The sequence below is a fragment of the Gopherus flavomarginatus genome, chromosome 6, assembly GCF_025201925.1.
Source record: "Gopherus flavomarginatus isolate rGopFla2 chromosome 6, rGopFla2.mat.asm, whole genome shotgun sequence".
NCBI lineage: Eukaryota > Metazoa > Chordata > Testudines > Testudinidae > Gopherus > Gopherus flavomarginatus.
Genome location: NC_066622.1, coordinates 13646994 through 13665707, shown reverse-complemented (window position 1 = coordinate 13665707; position 18714 = coordinate 13646994). Strand labels below are relative to the sequence as shown.

Below are 18714 nucleotides of genomic sequence, written 5' to 3'. Positions count from 1 at the left end.
TGTCTATCCCTAAGTTGTTTGCCTTTTCAAGAAACGCTTCCAATAAGCCCTCGCCAGTTGTATCATGAGCATTAAGAAAACCAACAAACGCTTCATGAATATTGACACCATCTTTACCGTTGCATTCAAGAAAGCGTAACACCACAGACATCTGTTCTTCATGTGACACATCGGGAGTACAGTCCAAAATAACTGAATAATATTTTGCTTTTTTAAGCTGCGCTATGTTGGCCTCTTGAAAGTTACTGGCAACAAGTTGAATCAGCTCGTTTTGGATCTGTGGACTGAGGTACTGAACATGTGTCTCTGCCTTCTTAATCCTCTGTAAAAGTTCGCTGAGGACAGTATCATACTTTGCAAGCAATTCAAACAGTCCCAAAAAGTTGCCATTCGAAGGATCGCCGAGCTTTTCATTACTTCCTCGAAATGCCAAGTTTCTTTCGGACAAGAAAATAACGACATCAACCATGCGTTTGACAACATTTCTCCAGAAATCTCTTTCTTTCAGAAAAGCCTGCAATTCTAGTTGGTCAATAGATGTACGGTTTACTATGCCTGACCGAAGGTCAAACCATTTCACCATACAGTCTTGATGACCTTTGCCTGTTTCATGCTGCTGAAGTCTTTTTGACAGTGCTTTCCAAGCAGATGTTCCACGACGTAGCGGTATGTCGCCAGTGCCAAATAATTTACAAGAAAAACAAAAAATTGCATCTTTCTGAACTGAGTACATTAACCATGAACGTCTTATTTTCTCGCCATTTGCCATGGTTCGATAGAAATCAGTACGTCTGAACCTCCGTCTTTCCTCGTTAAATGGAAATTCATAACTTTCATTCTGCTGCGGTGGGCCACGTGCAACAATGTCACACACTTGCCTGTCCGATATTATAGACGGCCAATCTCCTGGATCATCAGTCAGTGGTTCAGATTCAGATACTTCTTTCCCGGCAGCAGCTGGAATATCTGTCACAGTTTGTTTGGTAGAACAACTGGCTTCACCTTCAACCTCACTTGAAGCACTTCTGGATACTTCTGAATACGATTCGTCACTGCTAGCGCTGTCCATTTCATGTGCCTGTACCTGTACGTTGGATTGCAGCACAAAATACGTTGACAACTTTGGAATTTTCTCAAGTTCCTTCTCGGCATCTTTTGCTGCCTTTTGTTTACTAGCTCCGCTGTTATACATTCTCTTAGACATCACAAAGCACGCTCCTGCATTGGAAACGATAAAAAACTAAACAACTAAATTAATAACATTTATCTGCCGACCGCCATTATGAACGCAAATGCACGTTCTTTGAATGGGTCCAACTAAAATTCGAAACTGACCGACAGACAACTGATGTAGCCAATAGCATTATGATGTATCATAATGACTTCACGGTTTTGTCAGTAAAACCGACATGGATTGTGCAATAGCGTCAATAAATGTCACTTACCTAGTTATACCTCACATTTTTTTTGCCACTTTTAGGGGCCCCCTTCCTTGCGGGGCCCCCTCCGGTTGGAGGATATGGAGGGTGCTCGCTACACCTCTGGTGGAATGCTTGTGTTGCCTGTGACTAGTGGAGTTTGGGGAGCTGACCCCTGGAAGGCATAGCCAAGACTTCTTCATGCTAAGGGCAGGTGTAGCACAATGCCTCATAACCCTGGGTATGCCTGGGAACAGTCACAGCTTGATTTGTAGATGGAGTTTTGAAGAAGATCAGTACATTTTTTTGCCCCCTTATCCAATCCCTGACTGGAACTGAGCTTCCAGAGCTCACGAGGGAAAGGGAAGGCAGTGTTCACACAGCATATATATATTGAGTGTCTTCATGCATTCTAGGATGTTTTGAATATGGGGGTAGGCTGAGGACAAGGGCAGGGATGGTGGATCTGTGAGCATGCAGGACATGCAATAGGTGGAGGAGTTGGTCCAGAATTAAAGCAGAGATAATAACAGAATGTAATTATTTTAATTGTTTGTTTCCTCGGCAACCTGGATTCCAGTATATCACTCTTTCACAATGCTTAATATGTGGCTATTTGTCATTGACACAGCTGCTGTTAAGCATTCATTTAATGGTAAGATCTATATTACTGAAATACTAAAATTCTAGATTATACCTAGAGTCTATTAGATCAAATATGACCTGGTTTCATTTTAATTTTATTTTAAAATGCTACCTCAGGCTGCATTCTACATTATCTTCTGTTCATTCTTCAGGTCAAATACAGCTGCTGATTCATGCATGATATAATTAATATAAGCATCATTTGAGGTTGCTATAATTAATATAATTACATCATAAATATATGACAAATAGACCAATTGCTTTCAAACCTTTATAAGTCAATGCAAATTTAGAGGCTGACTTTGTTGGGAGAAGAATTGGGAGCTTAACATAGACAATCCAAGTAAACAGCAGAAAAGAAGATGCAAATTGTTTGTTTAATGGACTATAAACCTCAGAAATAGGCATGCTAATTTTCACATTTGGAGATGCACATTGAGTGAAAACTTCAGTTAACAGACAATCCTCTGAAAATTGGAAGATAGTCACACATTTCTCATGATATATAACTTTCTATTTTTCCTTTTTGAATGACACAGCTTAGAAGTACATTGATGCCCAATATCTTGCTTTCTTGTAGCACTTCAAACATGTTTTTTTTTTCCCTTGTTCAAAGTCAGCAGCGTGTATTGCTTAACAATAAAGGATCTCCTAAAGAAAAGCTGCTTACTCACTGGTGCATGAGAGTAAGTACTGTTAGTTTTAGTAATTACCTTTCTTTTAAAAAAAAAAGGAATTATGATGCTGACATATTTATCAATCACAAACAGTAATAATGGAACAGTTTACCTGTGTTGCAGCTCAGGAGTGGCAGCAGAATGACTAGTTTCCATAGCAACATCATCTCCACTTTCCAAGGTCAAAAATCCCTCCCATCCAATCAGCAGAGAATAAAATATATCTTCCTGGAACTGCCTTTATATTCTGTAAAAAAAAAAAATGGTAAGAGATGTTGAATCTTTAAAATGTAAATATAAATCAAATACCCAGAGCCAGGATTTCCCTTGTGATGTTGCCGCTTCAAGCTGCACTGTTGGACAGCCTACCTGTAAATGGGGCATAACTAGTGCAGGGAAGCTCAGTGAGTGTAAAGGTGATTCTCAGATGCCATAGACCTGAAATATAGGCTTCTTGTAGCGCCATGCCTCCTCCCAGCTGTAGTAGGAAGAAGGGCATGGTCAGAGGAAAGGGGTCATGGCTGGGATTCCCCAGTGGCATGGTAATCCTTAACAGTAGTTTCCATCCTTGAGGCCATTTGCTGCTGCTATATGTTAGAGCAGACCTCAGGCACAGAAGCATGATCCTCATGTTTATGCATGTATGGTCTCACTCATATAGCAGTAGGTTCTATCAACAGGTCCCTACAGATTCTTTCTACCACTTAATAGCTGAAAATCAGCCTTGGGGAAATAGCCTATGAAAGTCTTACGAGTACCTTATGTTCCATTAATCTCTCAAAATGTTGCTCTAGAGCAGGGGTTCTCAAACTGTGGGTTGGGACCCCTCACAGGGTGGCAAGGTTATTGGGGGGGGGCGGGGGGGGTTTGCAGGCTGTCGACCTCCAACCCAAACCTCACTTTGCCTCCAGCATTTATAATGGTGTTAAATATATAAAAGAGTATTTTTAATTTGTAAGGGAGGTTGCACGCAGAGGTTTGCTGTGTGAAAGGGGTCACCAGTACAAAAGTTTGTGAACCACTTCTCTAGAAGGACTTAAATCAGGCATAGGCCTTTCATGGACCCTTGGCACAGGAATGAATTTCCCCAGATAAGAAGTCATAAGAATCTCTGTGGATCTCTTCAGAGAGCCACTAGCTGGATGGGGGAGAGTTCATGTGCATAAATAGGCTAATCACACGCCCAAATGCTGCCTACTTTCTAATGCTCCTAGATGGTTCTTGTCTTGGAATTGGCTGGAAACAAATCGAGTTACTACAAACCGCACAACTTCTGCTGTCTTGCACATATACACAAAAGCCAGAATTTGGCCCATATTCCAAATGCATATGGCCCAGTTGTCCAACTGCAATAAGTAAATGTCCCACTGAAATTAGGAGTTTTTCAGGGTGAGAATCCACTGTATGTTCTTTAATATAAAACATTTTATTTTATAAGGGGGATGGATAAAAGTTAATAAGTCAGATAACAATTCTGAAAACAAGTGTTCATATTGTGTGGGTTTTCAAATTACAGATTACTAGACTCTTTAATTCTGCACTTACTCATACCAGTAATAGGATTTCATAGAAGCTCAGTTTTGTGATCTTCTTTAAATACCTTACATCAGATGTATTAGTCACCAAAAAACAAAACAAAAAACCCCAGAAACCTTGACAAATGTTGTAGTATGCCACATTATTCCACATGCTAAATACACTCCAGGGAAGGAAATACCACCTTAATGTTAATTTTACTGGCCAATGGTGATTGGCCAGTTTTAATGAGGACCACTGTCGTTTTAATGAGGACCTTCTTGGTTACCTCCCTTCAATTTTTATCAGTATATTTGAAAATGCAGCTATCAAAGAAATAATGTCTGCTAGGCCTGGTCTACACTGTGTGGGGGGGGTCGATCTAAGTTACGCAACTTCAACTACATGAATAATGTAGCTGAAATCAATGTACTTAGATCTACTCACCGCAGTTGACTGCTGACACTCTCCTGTCGACTCCACCTGTGCCTCTCACCCTGGTGGAGTACCGGAGACGATGGAGAGTGCTGAGGGGGTAGATTTATTGTATCTAGACCCCTGCTGGATTGATCACTGCCCGCTGATCCGGCACATAGTATAGACATACCCTTAACAACTAAAGACGGGGCTTATGGGAAAAATATCTATACATTCCATATGGGACTTTGCTGGGGGACTGTGAGCATCTCACCTAAGCTATGAGCAAACCCAGAGTTCTCCCTGCACTTGAACGAATCCAGGACCTCCATAATGCCCTAGGAGCTGGGGACATATGCTGAAAGGCAATGGCTCTTCCATCTTCACCATGGGGAGGAGGAGATACATTGGCAGATCAAGGGAAATGACTGGGAATGAACATGACTCGTAACTTTCACAATTAAGGTAAAAAAATATAATAGCATACACTGTAACAATCTTCAGAAATTAAACATGTTTCCCCAAGGGTTTAAATAACAATTTGCTCTAATTTCCTCTGACATCTCAGTCATTGTATGATGAATTAAATCAAGAAGAAAAGGATCAGTATGGCCTTTACTTCCAAAGGGCAAATTAGTAATTTACTGTTGGGAATCAGTTCATTAAAAAGTCAAAACCAGAAAGCACTCAATAAAGTGGGTCTATCAAAATAGAAAATCATTCTGGACCTTTTAAGTGCTGAAAATTGTCCAGTGATAAATTAGATTTATGGTCCACATTTAGGGCCCAATTCTCCTTTCCTTTGTACCACTTTACAGCAGTGTGGATCCATTTATTTCAGCTGAGTTAATTTACACTGATGTAAGTAAGAAATAAGATTTAAGAAAATGAGAGATGCTGGGTGCTGGGCACTTTTGAAAATCATCCAACTTATTCAAGTGCCTAAATATGAACTTAGGAATCTAACTTTAAAAACTTGGCCTTAATGGATTGCAGGTGGCCTCATAATAGACAAACAATCTGATTCTCCACAGTTTCTGCATTAGGTGTTATTTGCACCTGCACAAAGTGGTTGTAAAATGCTATCAAATCAGAATTCACAGTATACATACCCTACTAATAGCACCTATCTTCCAAATGATTTCACCTAAAATGTATCTCAAAAAGTGAATTTTTAGACAGTTAAGAACATGCGAAAACAAGGGATTTTCAAGAATTTAGAAGTGGATAAGAATATCTTGCCCAATCTGAAACTACAATGGTAATTTTGTATAGGTATGTCCCAAACCTTAAAGATTAGGCCTGGACTGTTGTGCAGGTGTGCATTGGGTGGGGGAGGGAATAAAGGACATAGCCTGTTTCAGGGTTTAGCAGAATTGAAGTCCCTCTGCTTACCAGGAGTATAGGGACTGCTCTTTCCCATCTCCCCTGAGGATGTACAACACACTGAAGAGGGTGGAGAGAGGTGACAAATGAGTTGTACCTCAGCTTCACCTCCAGACATGTCAGACAGGAGTTGGGTGGCCAACCTGGGGGGGAGTATGTCGCACACATGCCTTCTTAAAGGTTTCTTCAACTGCCAATGTAATAGAAAGCTAAAAGCATTGTATCTCTTCAAATGAAATTGGTGCCCCCACCCTCATCTGAGGTGATGCAGCTCCATATTACCCCAACAACAGGGCTGTGTCTGATGCACAGCTGAGCCTTGCTTTACTATTTTTAGCTTTCAGAGAGCGACAGTTAAATATTAATCTATGAGTATATAAATGGCTTGTGGTTTCTGGAATAAAGAAACCTAGTCCAGGTAGTCAGGTTGTTCTGCTGAGGTATGTAATAATACCCATTTAAACTGAAATAATACCCATTTAAACTGAATCTAAACATGAGTCTTTTGTAACACAGATGCACATGCTGCTGCCAATAGCAAGAATACATATCCAGTAATCATGGCATTCATATAAGCTAAAGATATTTATCAATCTTCTGATTTGTAACTGCTTTCCCATTTATAACCTCAATCCCACAAGTTATTGCACATGATAATAAAAAAAAAATACAAATCTATTTTCTTTAGTTAGCCCAGCTATTCTACTTATTTAAATTCTGCCAGAAACAAAGACCTTACGGGTAAACAAGTACTTAATAATTTTTACAACAGCTTTCCAACAACAGTTTCCATGGGATTATTTACTGTCAAACTAAATCAAGAATAAATGAAAAAACCCTGAAATATTTATAGTCGGAGAAAATCTGGTTCAGACTAGAACCCCACTCTGGCATTAAAACAGGCAAAGTAACAAGATAAATCGTGCCGTCATACTCTTTGTTTTCTGGATGTAACGCTATCACTTATTATAATTGTTATGCCATACTTTAAATACACAATCTACTTAGATTAAAAAGAAGGCATGCTAAATATGATCATGGGGGAGACATTTTCCCCAAAGAAGTACTGGTTGCATGTGTCATAAACAGATAGCTAAGGGTTAATGTCTCTTTCACCTGAAGCACCTGACCAGAGGACCAATCAGGAAACCGGATTTTTTCAACTTTGGGTGGAGGGAACTGAGTGTTTTTTGTCTTTGTTTTCTGGCTGCCTGCCTTCTCTGAGCTTTGGAGAAGTAGTTCTACTTTCTAGTCTTCTGTTTCTAAGTGTAAGGACAAAGAGATCAGATAGTAAGTTCTATGGTTTCTTTTCTTTGGTATTTGCATGAATATAAGTGCTGGAGTGCTTTGATTTGTATTTTTTTTGAATAAGGCTGTTTATTCAATATTCTTTTAAGCAATTGACCTGTATTGTATCATCTTAATACAGAGAGAACATTTGTACTTATTTTTCTTTCTTTTTATATAAAGCTTTCTTTTAAAACCTGTTGGAGTTTTTCTTTACTTCAGGGAAATTGAGTCTGTACTCACCAGGTAATTGGTGGGAGGAAGAAATCAAGGGGAGGTTTGTGTGTTGAATTGCTAGCCTGACTTTGCATTCCCTCTGGGGGAATAGGAAAGTACTTTTTGTTTCCAGGATTGGGAACAGAGAGGGAGATTCACTCTGTTTGGATTCACAGAACTTGTGTCTGTGTATCTCTCCAGGAGCACCTGGAGGGGGGAAGGGAAAAAGGATTATTTCCCTTTGTTGTGAGACTCAAGGGATTTGGGTCTTGGGGTCCCCAGGAAAGGTTTTTCAGGGGGACCAGAGTGCCCCAAAACACTCTAATTTTTTGGGTGGTGGCAGCAGGTACCAGGTCCCAGCTGGTAACTAAGCTTGGAGGTTTTCATGCTAACCCCCATATTTTGGACGCTAAGGTCCAAATCTGGGACTAAGGTTATTACATGGTGTGCAGCTGGTGGGACTAGAATCCAGAAGCCAGTAGAAATATTATATTTTTCTTTTCTCTGCTAAGGGCTTTTTAGCAGAGAGAAGCAGTTGGTTTTTTAAGGGAACCAGAGAGAATTTTTTTTTCTGCTCTCTCTGGCAGTTTGTGGCTTGCATGTTAAGGGTCTTTTGTCATGCAATAGCCCTCCCATTAGGAGTCAAGTACCAGCACTTATAGGCATGCAAATAAAGTGGTTTTTCTGGTTTCCCTTCATTGAACATTAGCTAGAGAGAGAAAAGGAAAATTAGCTAAAGGCACTGTTGCTAGGCAGACTTCAGGAGGCAACAGAGAACCTGCAGTGCAGAAGATAAACACCGGAGGGCACCCCAACACAAAAAAACAGGAATCATGACTTCTAAGGCAAAAATTGAGGCCCAAGAGCAAGTCAGAGAAGCTGAACACAGGCAACAACTGAAAATAAAACAAACAGAAATGAAAATAAAAAAAAAAGAAAAAGAGGCGGCCCACCGCCAAAAAATGAAAAAGCACCAAAAAGAAATGAAAAAACAACAAAAAGAAAATAAAAAGAAGGAAAAACAAAAAAAAACATGAACTGGAGTTGGCAAAAGCTGGGCTGCATGTGCCAGCCAACCCTAACAACCCGGCGCCAAATATTGCTCCACAGCACAGGAAATTTCCCACCTACAAGGCAGGTAATGACACCGAGGCCTTCTTGAAAAATTTTGAAAGAGCCTGTCTTGGGTACAGCATTCCCGAAGACCAGTACATGGTAGAATTGAGGTCACAGCTCAGTGGACCTTTAGCAGAGGTGGCAGCTGAAATGCCTAAGCACCAAATGAATGACTATAAACTTTTTGTAACCAAGGCCAGATACAGGATGGGGATAACCCCAAATCATGCCCGTCGGCGTTTCAGAAACCAAAAGTTATTACAGCATGTCCATTTATTAACAGCATGTAATGTATACAAATATGTTTGTTACAAAAGTAGTCAGTACCAGTGTTTTTCTGCTTTCCCATTAGAGCAAACAAATCAATGGAAAAGAACTCACTCATCAGATATTCTATTCTAGTTGTCACTTTCTTCCTCTCCTTTTGACATTGGAGGGGGGAAATTACTACTAAGTCATATGTGCGGGTTATATGGTTATGGCTCGGCATATATGGTTGCACGCTTGAGATGAATAGATCTATATAATCTGATGGATAAAAAGATAGCTGAAGTGGGTATAAAGGAATTACATGCAGACAATCGCCAAAGGCCCAATTCTGCCACCCTTAGTCAGATTGTGTAGCGTATTACTGTGTGACTGTTATTTTTTATATTTTTTTTCACAGACAATAATTTGCCCAGGCCCAGCTCTGTTGGAAAGAATGGATACAGTGTAATATATTCATGAATTACTTGTGTCTTGGCATCTAGAATATTGATGATTTGGGGCCAAATTCAGGCCTGGTGTAAACACATGTATTGACTCCTGTGACATTGTGTCCAGTGGGATGTGGTAGATAAAGGGAAAATTCTTTTGTGCCTTAAGGCCAAAGTTTGAAATGTGATTGCTCTTCTCTTAGACAGGAAGAATTTAGAAGCATGTAAGATATAGATAAGTTATTTCATGACTAGGATGAGTTGACATGTATATAATGAAATAGCAAAACAATACTCAGTAGATTTGTGGTTTGGGTTTCTAAAACTTGATTTTGTTACTAACTTTTCTTTTTGAATAACCATTTGCTAGTTTTAGGCTTGGTCTATGCTGGCACTTTCGCTGTTAAAACTTTGGTCGCTGAGGGGTGTGAGGCCCCCCCCACCCTGACTGACAAAAGTTTTAGCAATGAAAAGTGCCAGTGAGGACAGCACTTTGTCTGCAGGAGCTGCTATCCTGTCATTGAAGCTACCGCCCCTCGTTGGGGGTGGTTTTATTTTGTCGCCGGGAGAGCTTTCTCCCAGTGACAAAGAGCGAGTACACTGCTTACCTTACAATGGCGCAGCTGCAGTGGCATAGCCGAGCCATTGTGAGGTACGCAGTATAGACATAGTCTTAGTCTGGGCCAGTGTCATTTCTGGTGATGTAACAGATTTCCAAGGAAATTTGCAACATTTCTCATGCCTGCTGTGATTGTCTATTAGTTTTTTAAAGTGAAAGACACTCACTTCAGGTGGAAAACTGACATTTTACAGAGGAGAACATTGTTGGGCAATGAAAAATACACGATTTTACTCTTAGGGCTTGACTACACTTGTGAGTTACAGCACAATAAAGACACCCTGGGTGCCCTAGCTCACTCCCCATCCACACTTGCAAGGCACGTAGAGTTCTCTGACTCCGCGGCTACAGTGCTGCTCGTACTCCACCTCGGCGAGAGGAATAATGTTCGCTGCACCTTGGCTTCAATGCCCAGGCGTCAGTGTGAATGAGGTGTTGTGTTACTGCGCTCTGATCGACCTCCAGAAACGTCCCATAATCCCTTTAAGTCAAGTGGCCATTCTGGTCATTGTTCTGAACTCCTGTAGGAATGTGGAAATGCCCTTTCAAAGCTCCGTTTCTGACAGCCGGCATGCAAGCCGTTACTGTGGAATGCTGTGAATGAGAGAAAGAGTGGGATAGGGGGAGGTCTGCTGCTGTCTGATCTTACAAGACAACATGCTGACATGCTCTCAGCCCCCCCAAAACCCACTCTCTCTCCCTCGACATACACACACTCCACCCCTCCCAGGTTAAAAGCACGTTGCAGTAACCTGCATGCTGGGATAGCTACCCATAATGAACCGCTCCCAATGCCGCTGCAAGTGCCACAAATGTGGCAAGTGTGGACAGAGTGCAGTGCTTTCCCTGCTGCGCTCTACGAAGGTTGGTTTAACTCAAAGTGCTCTACATCTGTAAGTGTAGCCATGCCCTTAGTTAAATACAAATGCATTGCCAGTTTTACCTATGACAAAATGTTGTGCCATGACTGCAGAAATAGTAACGCTTTGACCTGAAGAGGAAAAATAGAGTGTTTAACAGCAGAGGACGTACCAAATTCAGTAGTGATGCTAATGATGGGACCAAAATATACATCAGTGAGCGTGCGTTGGCATAATTCACATGGCAAGGAGCTGAAGTGTGGAAGCGTAGCAAGAAGAGAGAAAGAAGGCGATGATAGCGTGTGTGTCTAAAACTAGGAGGAGATAAGTTAGGAGTGTGCTTATCTTGCTCTTCTTGATAGCCTGTGCTGGAGGATTTTATTCTGCAATCCCAACCTTCCTGCCCATCCACTTACACAAATATCTATGTCATGATATCTAACTACGAATTTGGCCTATAATACCTATTTCTCTCTTTCATGTACTCAGCTACCAGGAAAGAAGCTGAAGTCTGGCTTATACTCTTTATTCCTAAGCTCTATATTGTCTCCTGAGCACTTGATTTATGGCATCTAATGCGAATTTTCTCATGAATGCCAATGATATACAGATACGTTTTTCTTTGCAAACTTCATCCTTCAGACACTCTGCATTCAGACTCCTTCTCAGGTAGCCATAACAGAATGAATAGGAAATGCTTGTAACTATATGGAGCAAAGACAAAGGTGACCAGTCCTACTGATTCTGGGAAGATTTACCTACCTTGCTATGGCATTTATTGCTTATTTCCAAATACTGAATCATATCTTGTTGCGGGGGGGGGGGAATTACTATTCGCCTAAGGTTTCCCTGATGCTGATGGCTCCTGTTTCCCCTCTTGTTACAAAAGAAACTGAGTCACCATTGGTTTTACCTTCCAGGTTACTACTGAAAACTGTTTCTATGGAGCTGAAAATACTGTGGCTTGTTTCTAATTCAAATTTAGTATATAAAGTCTCTGGGGTTTTTATTTTTGTTAATACTTTTTGCCTTCAATGAACATTACTAACTCCGAGCATCTCAGTGAGATACGCATGTCCCTGTTGACAGAATATAAGCTCTCATTTCTTTCTACATCCTTTGTTAAACACTAGCGGCCAAGTTCTACCCTTGAATATGTGACTGCAGCTTCTCTTGATTCACTTTTACCACTGACTTTACTAGTATTTGCATGTGCGCATCCAAAGGCAAAATCTGGCTCCCACTGAAAATTCCGCCGTATGGCTCTATGGTGCCTTTGGATAACTACAATCGTTTCAATACTCCTTCTACCTCTAAAATGCTGCAGGTTTCACTTTAGAAATTCCTTCTATGGGACTGGCAGGTCTCTTCCTCAGCTGAACCCAACTCCTCATTAATAGAGAAGATGCACCCCCAGCATTTTACCAGGCTGATCTGTGGATGCAAGATGCTGTATAAATGCAAAATTACTATTGGATAAAAGAAGGAAAAATAAATCTTGTTATGACATAATGTTTTTGGCCTTGCTTTTTCCAGGGGCAGTGCAACTTAAAATGGGCTATGTGCAACCCTGCAGTATTTAACGGTCTAGAGCTTGGATTGTGTATGTCTCATAGCCAAATAAGGAAAGCAATACAGGTACAAATTAGCTAGTTGTGCTTTGCAATTCAGTCTCTGTAGTTTCTAATCACACACTGAAGAATGTGTGTATACTTTGCATGCACAGTTATGGTGACTGCACTCATCATATTTAAGATATACGTGCAGGTTTTCTGGCCACAATAGGCAATCTAGATGATCATTTGCACCTGTAGCTATTACAAGTGCAAATACAAGCAATAATATTGTTCTCTCAAATTATGCATAAATGCCCACAATTAGGAATAGATGAACCTCTGTATAAAAGAACTAAAATTACCAGTTTGTAATCATTTGCCGCATTGAGCTCTTTTAGAATAAGAGATATAAGTTGCATTATTCACAAATATCACAAAATATCTTTTAAGAGTAAATTGCTTCATCAATAAATCATAATGAAAATAGCTGTTGTAAGACAATCACAACCCTTGGGCTTAACCCAAGCCTTTGGAAAAGCCTAGTGAAGGTACAGTTATCTCATAAATACCATGCTCTTTGAAGCTGATTTACTAGTACTTTGAATTTTCTTCAGTTGATACACAGTATGCAATGGCAGTAATCATTCTGAAAGGGTTGTCTCCTGGGCACAAAAAAGAAAAGAAAAGAAATTGCTTCATATATTCAGATTTTAGTATCACTGGCAGTTTTTCCCTATAACACAGAAGATTTAGACATATTAGCTTTCTCTCTTTTTTTGAAGAATGTACCAACAAAGGTATAATTTAGGTCAATTGTTTCAACTCCAGAAACCTTTTGGACTGTAAAGTTATAGTGTATTATTTTCACTCTAGTCTGTGTGATGTTTGATAAATAAAGGCTGAGATTCTCGCTTGTGCTGTGCTGGTGCAAAGTTGGCCCTAAAGTTGGAATAGTGGCTCCGAAGCCCCTGCTCCCTTATGTCAGTGCAGAGACATGGCTGAGAGTTAAGGGAGAGTGGATTGGGCTTCCTGTACCCCACTGATCCCTTATTGGCCTTTTTTGGGTGGGCAGCTGGCATAATATGGAGCAACCATCAGGTTGCTCTAAGTTACACAATGAGATTGGCTTGGTATATGGCCAGCTTTGCAACCCTTCCCTTCTAGAGCTGCACTGCATGCTCACTGGCTTCAGAAAAGGATCAGCTCCAATCCATTTACATTTCAAAGCTTACCCTACGAACATCCTTCACATTTAGGAAATTTCCTACTTTTAAAAATGAAAATATTTTATTTATTCAAAGTGATCAATATGAAAAAGAAATCTATTGATATCAGTGAATGACAGTGTAGTGCTCAGATACCCAGATCATTCAAATCTTCTCAAAGATGGGCTGTTACATTTCTGTTTTAAACATTACTGCTTTTAAATTAAATCTCTGTTTTGCAGTACAGCTGCATCAATTAAAAAAAAGACTTTATATATATAAAGGAAAACTGTAAAGAGTTCATTTAGAATGATTAGAACCCCTGCAGTAATTAACGATTATTTAAAAGTTCTCAGAAATCCCTTCTTTACTCAAATATTAAGAGCTGTAAGTTTAAGGAGCACACACATTTATTCATACATAACAAAGAGACTAAATATGTGCCTGAAGTGACAAGTCAAATCAAGAACTCTGGAAATAGCCTCCAAAATACTTTCAGCATGATAATGATAAATAGCTTGATCTTATTCTCATTGAAATCAGTGGCAAAACTCCTCTTTATTTTAATAATTAAGGATCAAAATTGAAATGCAGTTAAACAACATGGGAGGATGTCTCTTGCAGGAGAGGGGTTTCATAATGAAACTGCTGATAAACCATTACAATGGTGTCCTGAAGATCTTTTGTCTTGCAAGATCTGGTATAGAGGTTGTTACAATGTGAGCCAGATGTCACAATAACACTTTAATTTATACCATCAAGTCCTTTATTCAATGTTTAAAAAGCTGACACTGGCTTCATATGAAACATTGCAGATTGTTTATTAAAAACCATATTAAAACTATTTTGAGACCTTCCAGTGCACTCCCTTCAAGAGGAATGACATCCTTCACTAACAAATCACCTGATCCCCCATTCCTTGCACACCTTACTGACTTCAGTGGCAACTTTCAGTATGCAAGGATTGCAGGTGCCTGTTCCCAGTGACAGGTGCTGGATACAATCTGTTAGGAAAGGCCTACCTAGTGTTTTTCATAGCAGTAATTCTGTGTCTTTTGATTTGTATTATATCTCCCATCTCCCTTCTAGTACTTGTCTTCTACTGTAGAGCCATGCATGTAGCTGAGGGGGCTTTTCTTACAATTACATACAAATCTTTCTTTTAAAAAAAATCAATATATGGCAGGAATGTATAATTGACGGAGATAGTCCCTCCTTTTTTAATTCTTGGCTTGTAGACATATTACATATTTACCTGCCTAGAATCTCAGTTGCTGTTTATTGCTCCTACATCATAAATGATCCTTCTGTTTCTTATTTCACTGTTGCTCATTTATTATTCCTTCCAAGTATAATTGGCCAGCTTGAAAATCTGGGTTCCATAATATCATGCTGGGACCCATTGCTAAGCCTTGTGGTAACTTCCTAGTAACTTTTCTTATTAAAAAAGTATGTTATGGCTAGTTTGTTAAATGACAATTTTTTCCCCCACACTTTCATTTTGTATTCTGGAGGGGGGAGAAAAGGAATAATGTGTTGAGCATACAAAGCATGCCAGGCAAAGGGAATAAGAGTGCACAAAGGAGGCTAGCAGACTGGAGGGAGTTCAGTGTAACATGAAGTGGTACTGAACAAGTAGACACTAAAAATAACTATGGGGCTTAAGTGCTGGGTCAAGTGCTCCCTTACACCATCCATCCATTAAAGCTACTCTGTAAGAGTTTCCCCCTATACACATACCTCTACAATAATGCTGAGACTTTCTTGAAAAGAAGTGGCAGGTTTTCTGGCCACAGAGGGAGGCTGCAGAAAAAGATTGTGGAACACTGTAGTACAAGGAAGGGTAGTCCAGGGGTTAGGCACTGACTGAGGACTTATGAGACCTAGGTTCAAGCCTCAGCTCTACTAGAGGCTTCTTCTGTGATCTTGAGAAAGTCACTTAATCTCTCTGTGCCTCAGTTCCCCATCTACACAATGGGGATAGGAGCACTTCCCTGCCTCACAGGGATTTGTGACAATAAGTGCATAGAAGCTTGTGAGGCAGTCTGATGCTTTGGTGATGAGGCCATATAGGTACATAAAATAGATAACTTTTCACCAGCTTTACTAAGGGATTTAAGGAGAACAAGCTGGTCAGCCATGTTCCTTCACAGCTGCAGATTCCACTGAAAGAGTCCCTACTGGGGTAAGTGTGAGTATACGAGAGTGGGGACCAAGGGTATACATTGCAATCTGACTGCTGGGGAATGAGTGGACTTAACAATGCAGAACAAAACCTGCTGAAAAGGAGTCCTGGTCTGAACACTGCATTGAGTGCCAGCTATTTCTAAATTCTAATCCCAGTTCTGACACTGCATCACCCTATGGCCTTGGGTAAGCCGCTTAATCTCTTTGCCTCCGTCTCTTTGGCTGTGAAATGGCAAAAATAGTGTTGACCTGCTTCAGAGAGGGGGTATAAGAATTAGCATTTCAACAGAACTTTCAAGATGAAATGCACTAGGTAGGTACTAGGAAGCCACCTTCCACTCAAAAGACGAGGGATCCAATACAGACATGCTGCAGAACTGGGGATCTACATGGCATCATTTCTGGGCATATGGTTGTCATTTCCTTTTTCCCTGCTTCTGTTTTAGGATGTTTCAGTCACCTAGTCTCATAGACGCCATATACAGTACTGAATGCAGAACTCCCCTTGACACAAGTGGGAATTTTACCTGCGGAAGGAGTGAGATATATAGCCTTAATTACAATAATAATCTATTTCCTATGCTCTAAAAGTAACCCTTTTGGCTACTGTGAAAGAAGAAGGCTTTTCAGTGAAGGCAAAGGAATCAGGCGGCCTTCCACTTGGCACGAAAATTGAGGGAGTTGCCTGTCTGTGGAATCTGAATATTGTAGCACAGTATACTTACAGCTCACCACAGCTAAAGAGAATGAGTGATGACAGATTTAAAGAGAGCCACTACATCTAATTGTCTGGGATTTGCCAGCTTCAGGCTTTGTCTTTACTGCCAATAAAAGGGTGTTTGTTTGTTCGTTTGTTTTTATAGTGAGATAAAGGAGATCTAATGTGCTTTAGTTCAAATGCTAATGGACACAAGGTGCTACATTATTACCATGAGATAAACTAGATGAAGTCTACAATGGATAGGGGGTACAGTGCTGACTTTAACTAGTTAGGGCAGGGATCGGCAACCTTTGGCATGCAGCCCGCCAATGGAGCTGGTTTGTTTACCTGCTGCATCCGCAGGTTCAGCCAATCATGGCTCCCACTGGCTGTGGTTCTCCGTCCCAGGCCAATGGGGGCAGCGTGAAGCGGCATGGGCTGAGCAATGTGCTGGCCACTACTTCCCACCACCCCCACTGGCCTGGAGTGGCGAACCGTGGCCAGTGGGAGCCATGATTGGCCAAAGCTGCGGACTCTGCGGGTAAACAAACCAGCCCAGCCCATGAGGGTGCTTACCCTGGCAGGCTGCATGCCAAAGGTTGTCGATCCCTGGGTTAGGGGTTGGCTCAATCAGACACAGGTGCCCTGGCCTTACCGTACTCTTCAGGAGGAATCATCCCAAGGTAGATTTTAAAACAAACAAACAAAATCATAGGGAAAGGGATCTACAGGCACTTCTGACATTGTACCAAATGGTCTCCCAGTTCATTTGCGTCAGTGACATTTGTAAATCAGATTCTCCTTTTTAACTCTCTACACAAAGTGGATGGGTGGATCTGCAAAAGATCAGAAGAGTTTTAGTCACTTTTATGATTGCTGGTGAGATACTCTTTTGAACCAGGACTCTGAGAAATTCCTTTAAAGTTGGGAGGAAAGCAAGACCACCTATCACTCCAGGCTCATGAATTTATGCATCATAGTTTGTAACATAGTGAAAACAGGGCTACTGTTACTTCTTAGGCCAGAACCTGGAATTTTACAGCTTAATAACACTCAGGTCTTCAGCGTGGCAGAAAGCATTAATGCAGCATGAATACAAATTCTTAGCCTCAGATTTTTCCAGAGAGCTGTCAGGAAATATTTAGATTTTGTAATAGCCAGATATTGCTACAAAGCGATAAATAAGGAGACTAGGTCAATTTCTACACCAACAAAGGAGACATGAATTTTTATAGGTTAGGTAAATTTGAACCATCCAGAAATGAGGCTAACTGGAATACTAAATAATATAAATATAAACCAGGCAGTTCTATATCTCCTGCTGCTATTCAGGGTGTCTAATATTAACTGAGCAATACATGTCTAATACACTGTATTTGTTCCCCAAGAATAAATACATAACCACTATTCACATTTACATGTGTACATGCATGCCAGTAGGTAAACTTCCAGCTCAGGGTTTATTGTTTAACAAGTAAGTGACTCAAGTTAAAATGCTAATCTTTGTAATTGCATTCTTCTTTAGCAGATGTAAATTGTTTCTATTTATTAGTATAATTTAGAATCTCTTTTGATAATACTGAGAAAACTGGAAGCAGCAAGTGGTTTTAGCTCATCTGAATTGGGTTTAGCGAAAGTAATTTCTTAACAGATAGAAAAGAAAATGTGTGAGTGGGATAATCCATTTCAGCATTTTAAAGAGATTGATTAAATTAGATTTTCTATACAGGATTCTATCTAATCCAGTGGCAACAGAAGCTCCCAAACATAATAACCAAATCTGAAGAACAGTGGGATTATATGTAGATGGGATCCAGAAAAAGAGAAGGATGGTATTTGTGCAAGAGTCAGGGAAAAAAACATGAGATTCAGTGATCCACAAAGGGCTCCACTAATGACAGTCCATTTGATATGGAAGGCTTCTGATATTATGGTGATGGGCAGCAGTACAACGCTAAGGTACAGCAACACTGAAGTAATTAACAAAAACTAGAATGTCTCATTTTTCCAGACTCTGCATTTGGTAGACACATTTTTTACACATTTCTCCAGTGGTAGATGGACTATTTGCAGACCCTCACATGGCTGAGGAACCGTTCCTACCTCATCTACTTCTATGTACTGCTGCACAGGGAGTTTGCATGTTGTAGTGTTCGTGATGCACAGCGCATGACCTGTGTATCACTCCCACCTCCATTTACCCATCTTCCAT

General features: G+C 40.4%; 2 protein-coding genes across 3 annotated transcripts in view; both read right to left on the bottom strand.

The window, feature by feature from the left end:
- LOC127053138 (neural cell adhesion molecule L1-like protein) overlaps positions 1-18714 on the bottom strand; it is a 1307741-nt gene that overhangs the window by 639882 nt on the left and 649145 nt on the right. The gene's annotated exons all lie outside the window — the stretch shown is intronic.
- Positions 1-18714, bottom strand: part of CNTN6 (contactin 6) — a 222840-nt gene that overhangs the window by 176078 nt on the left and 28048 nt on the right. For both annotated transcript variants that reach the window (XM_050957317.1, XM_050957318.1), the window contains exon 2: positions 2853-2987. In XM_050957317.1, the coding sequence (XP_050813274.1) occupies positions 2853-2907 (55 nt within the window). In that variant the 5' untranslated portion in view covers positions 2908-2987. The remainder of the gene's footprint in view (positions 1-2852; positions 2988-18714) is intronic.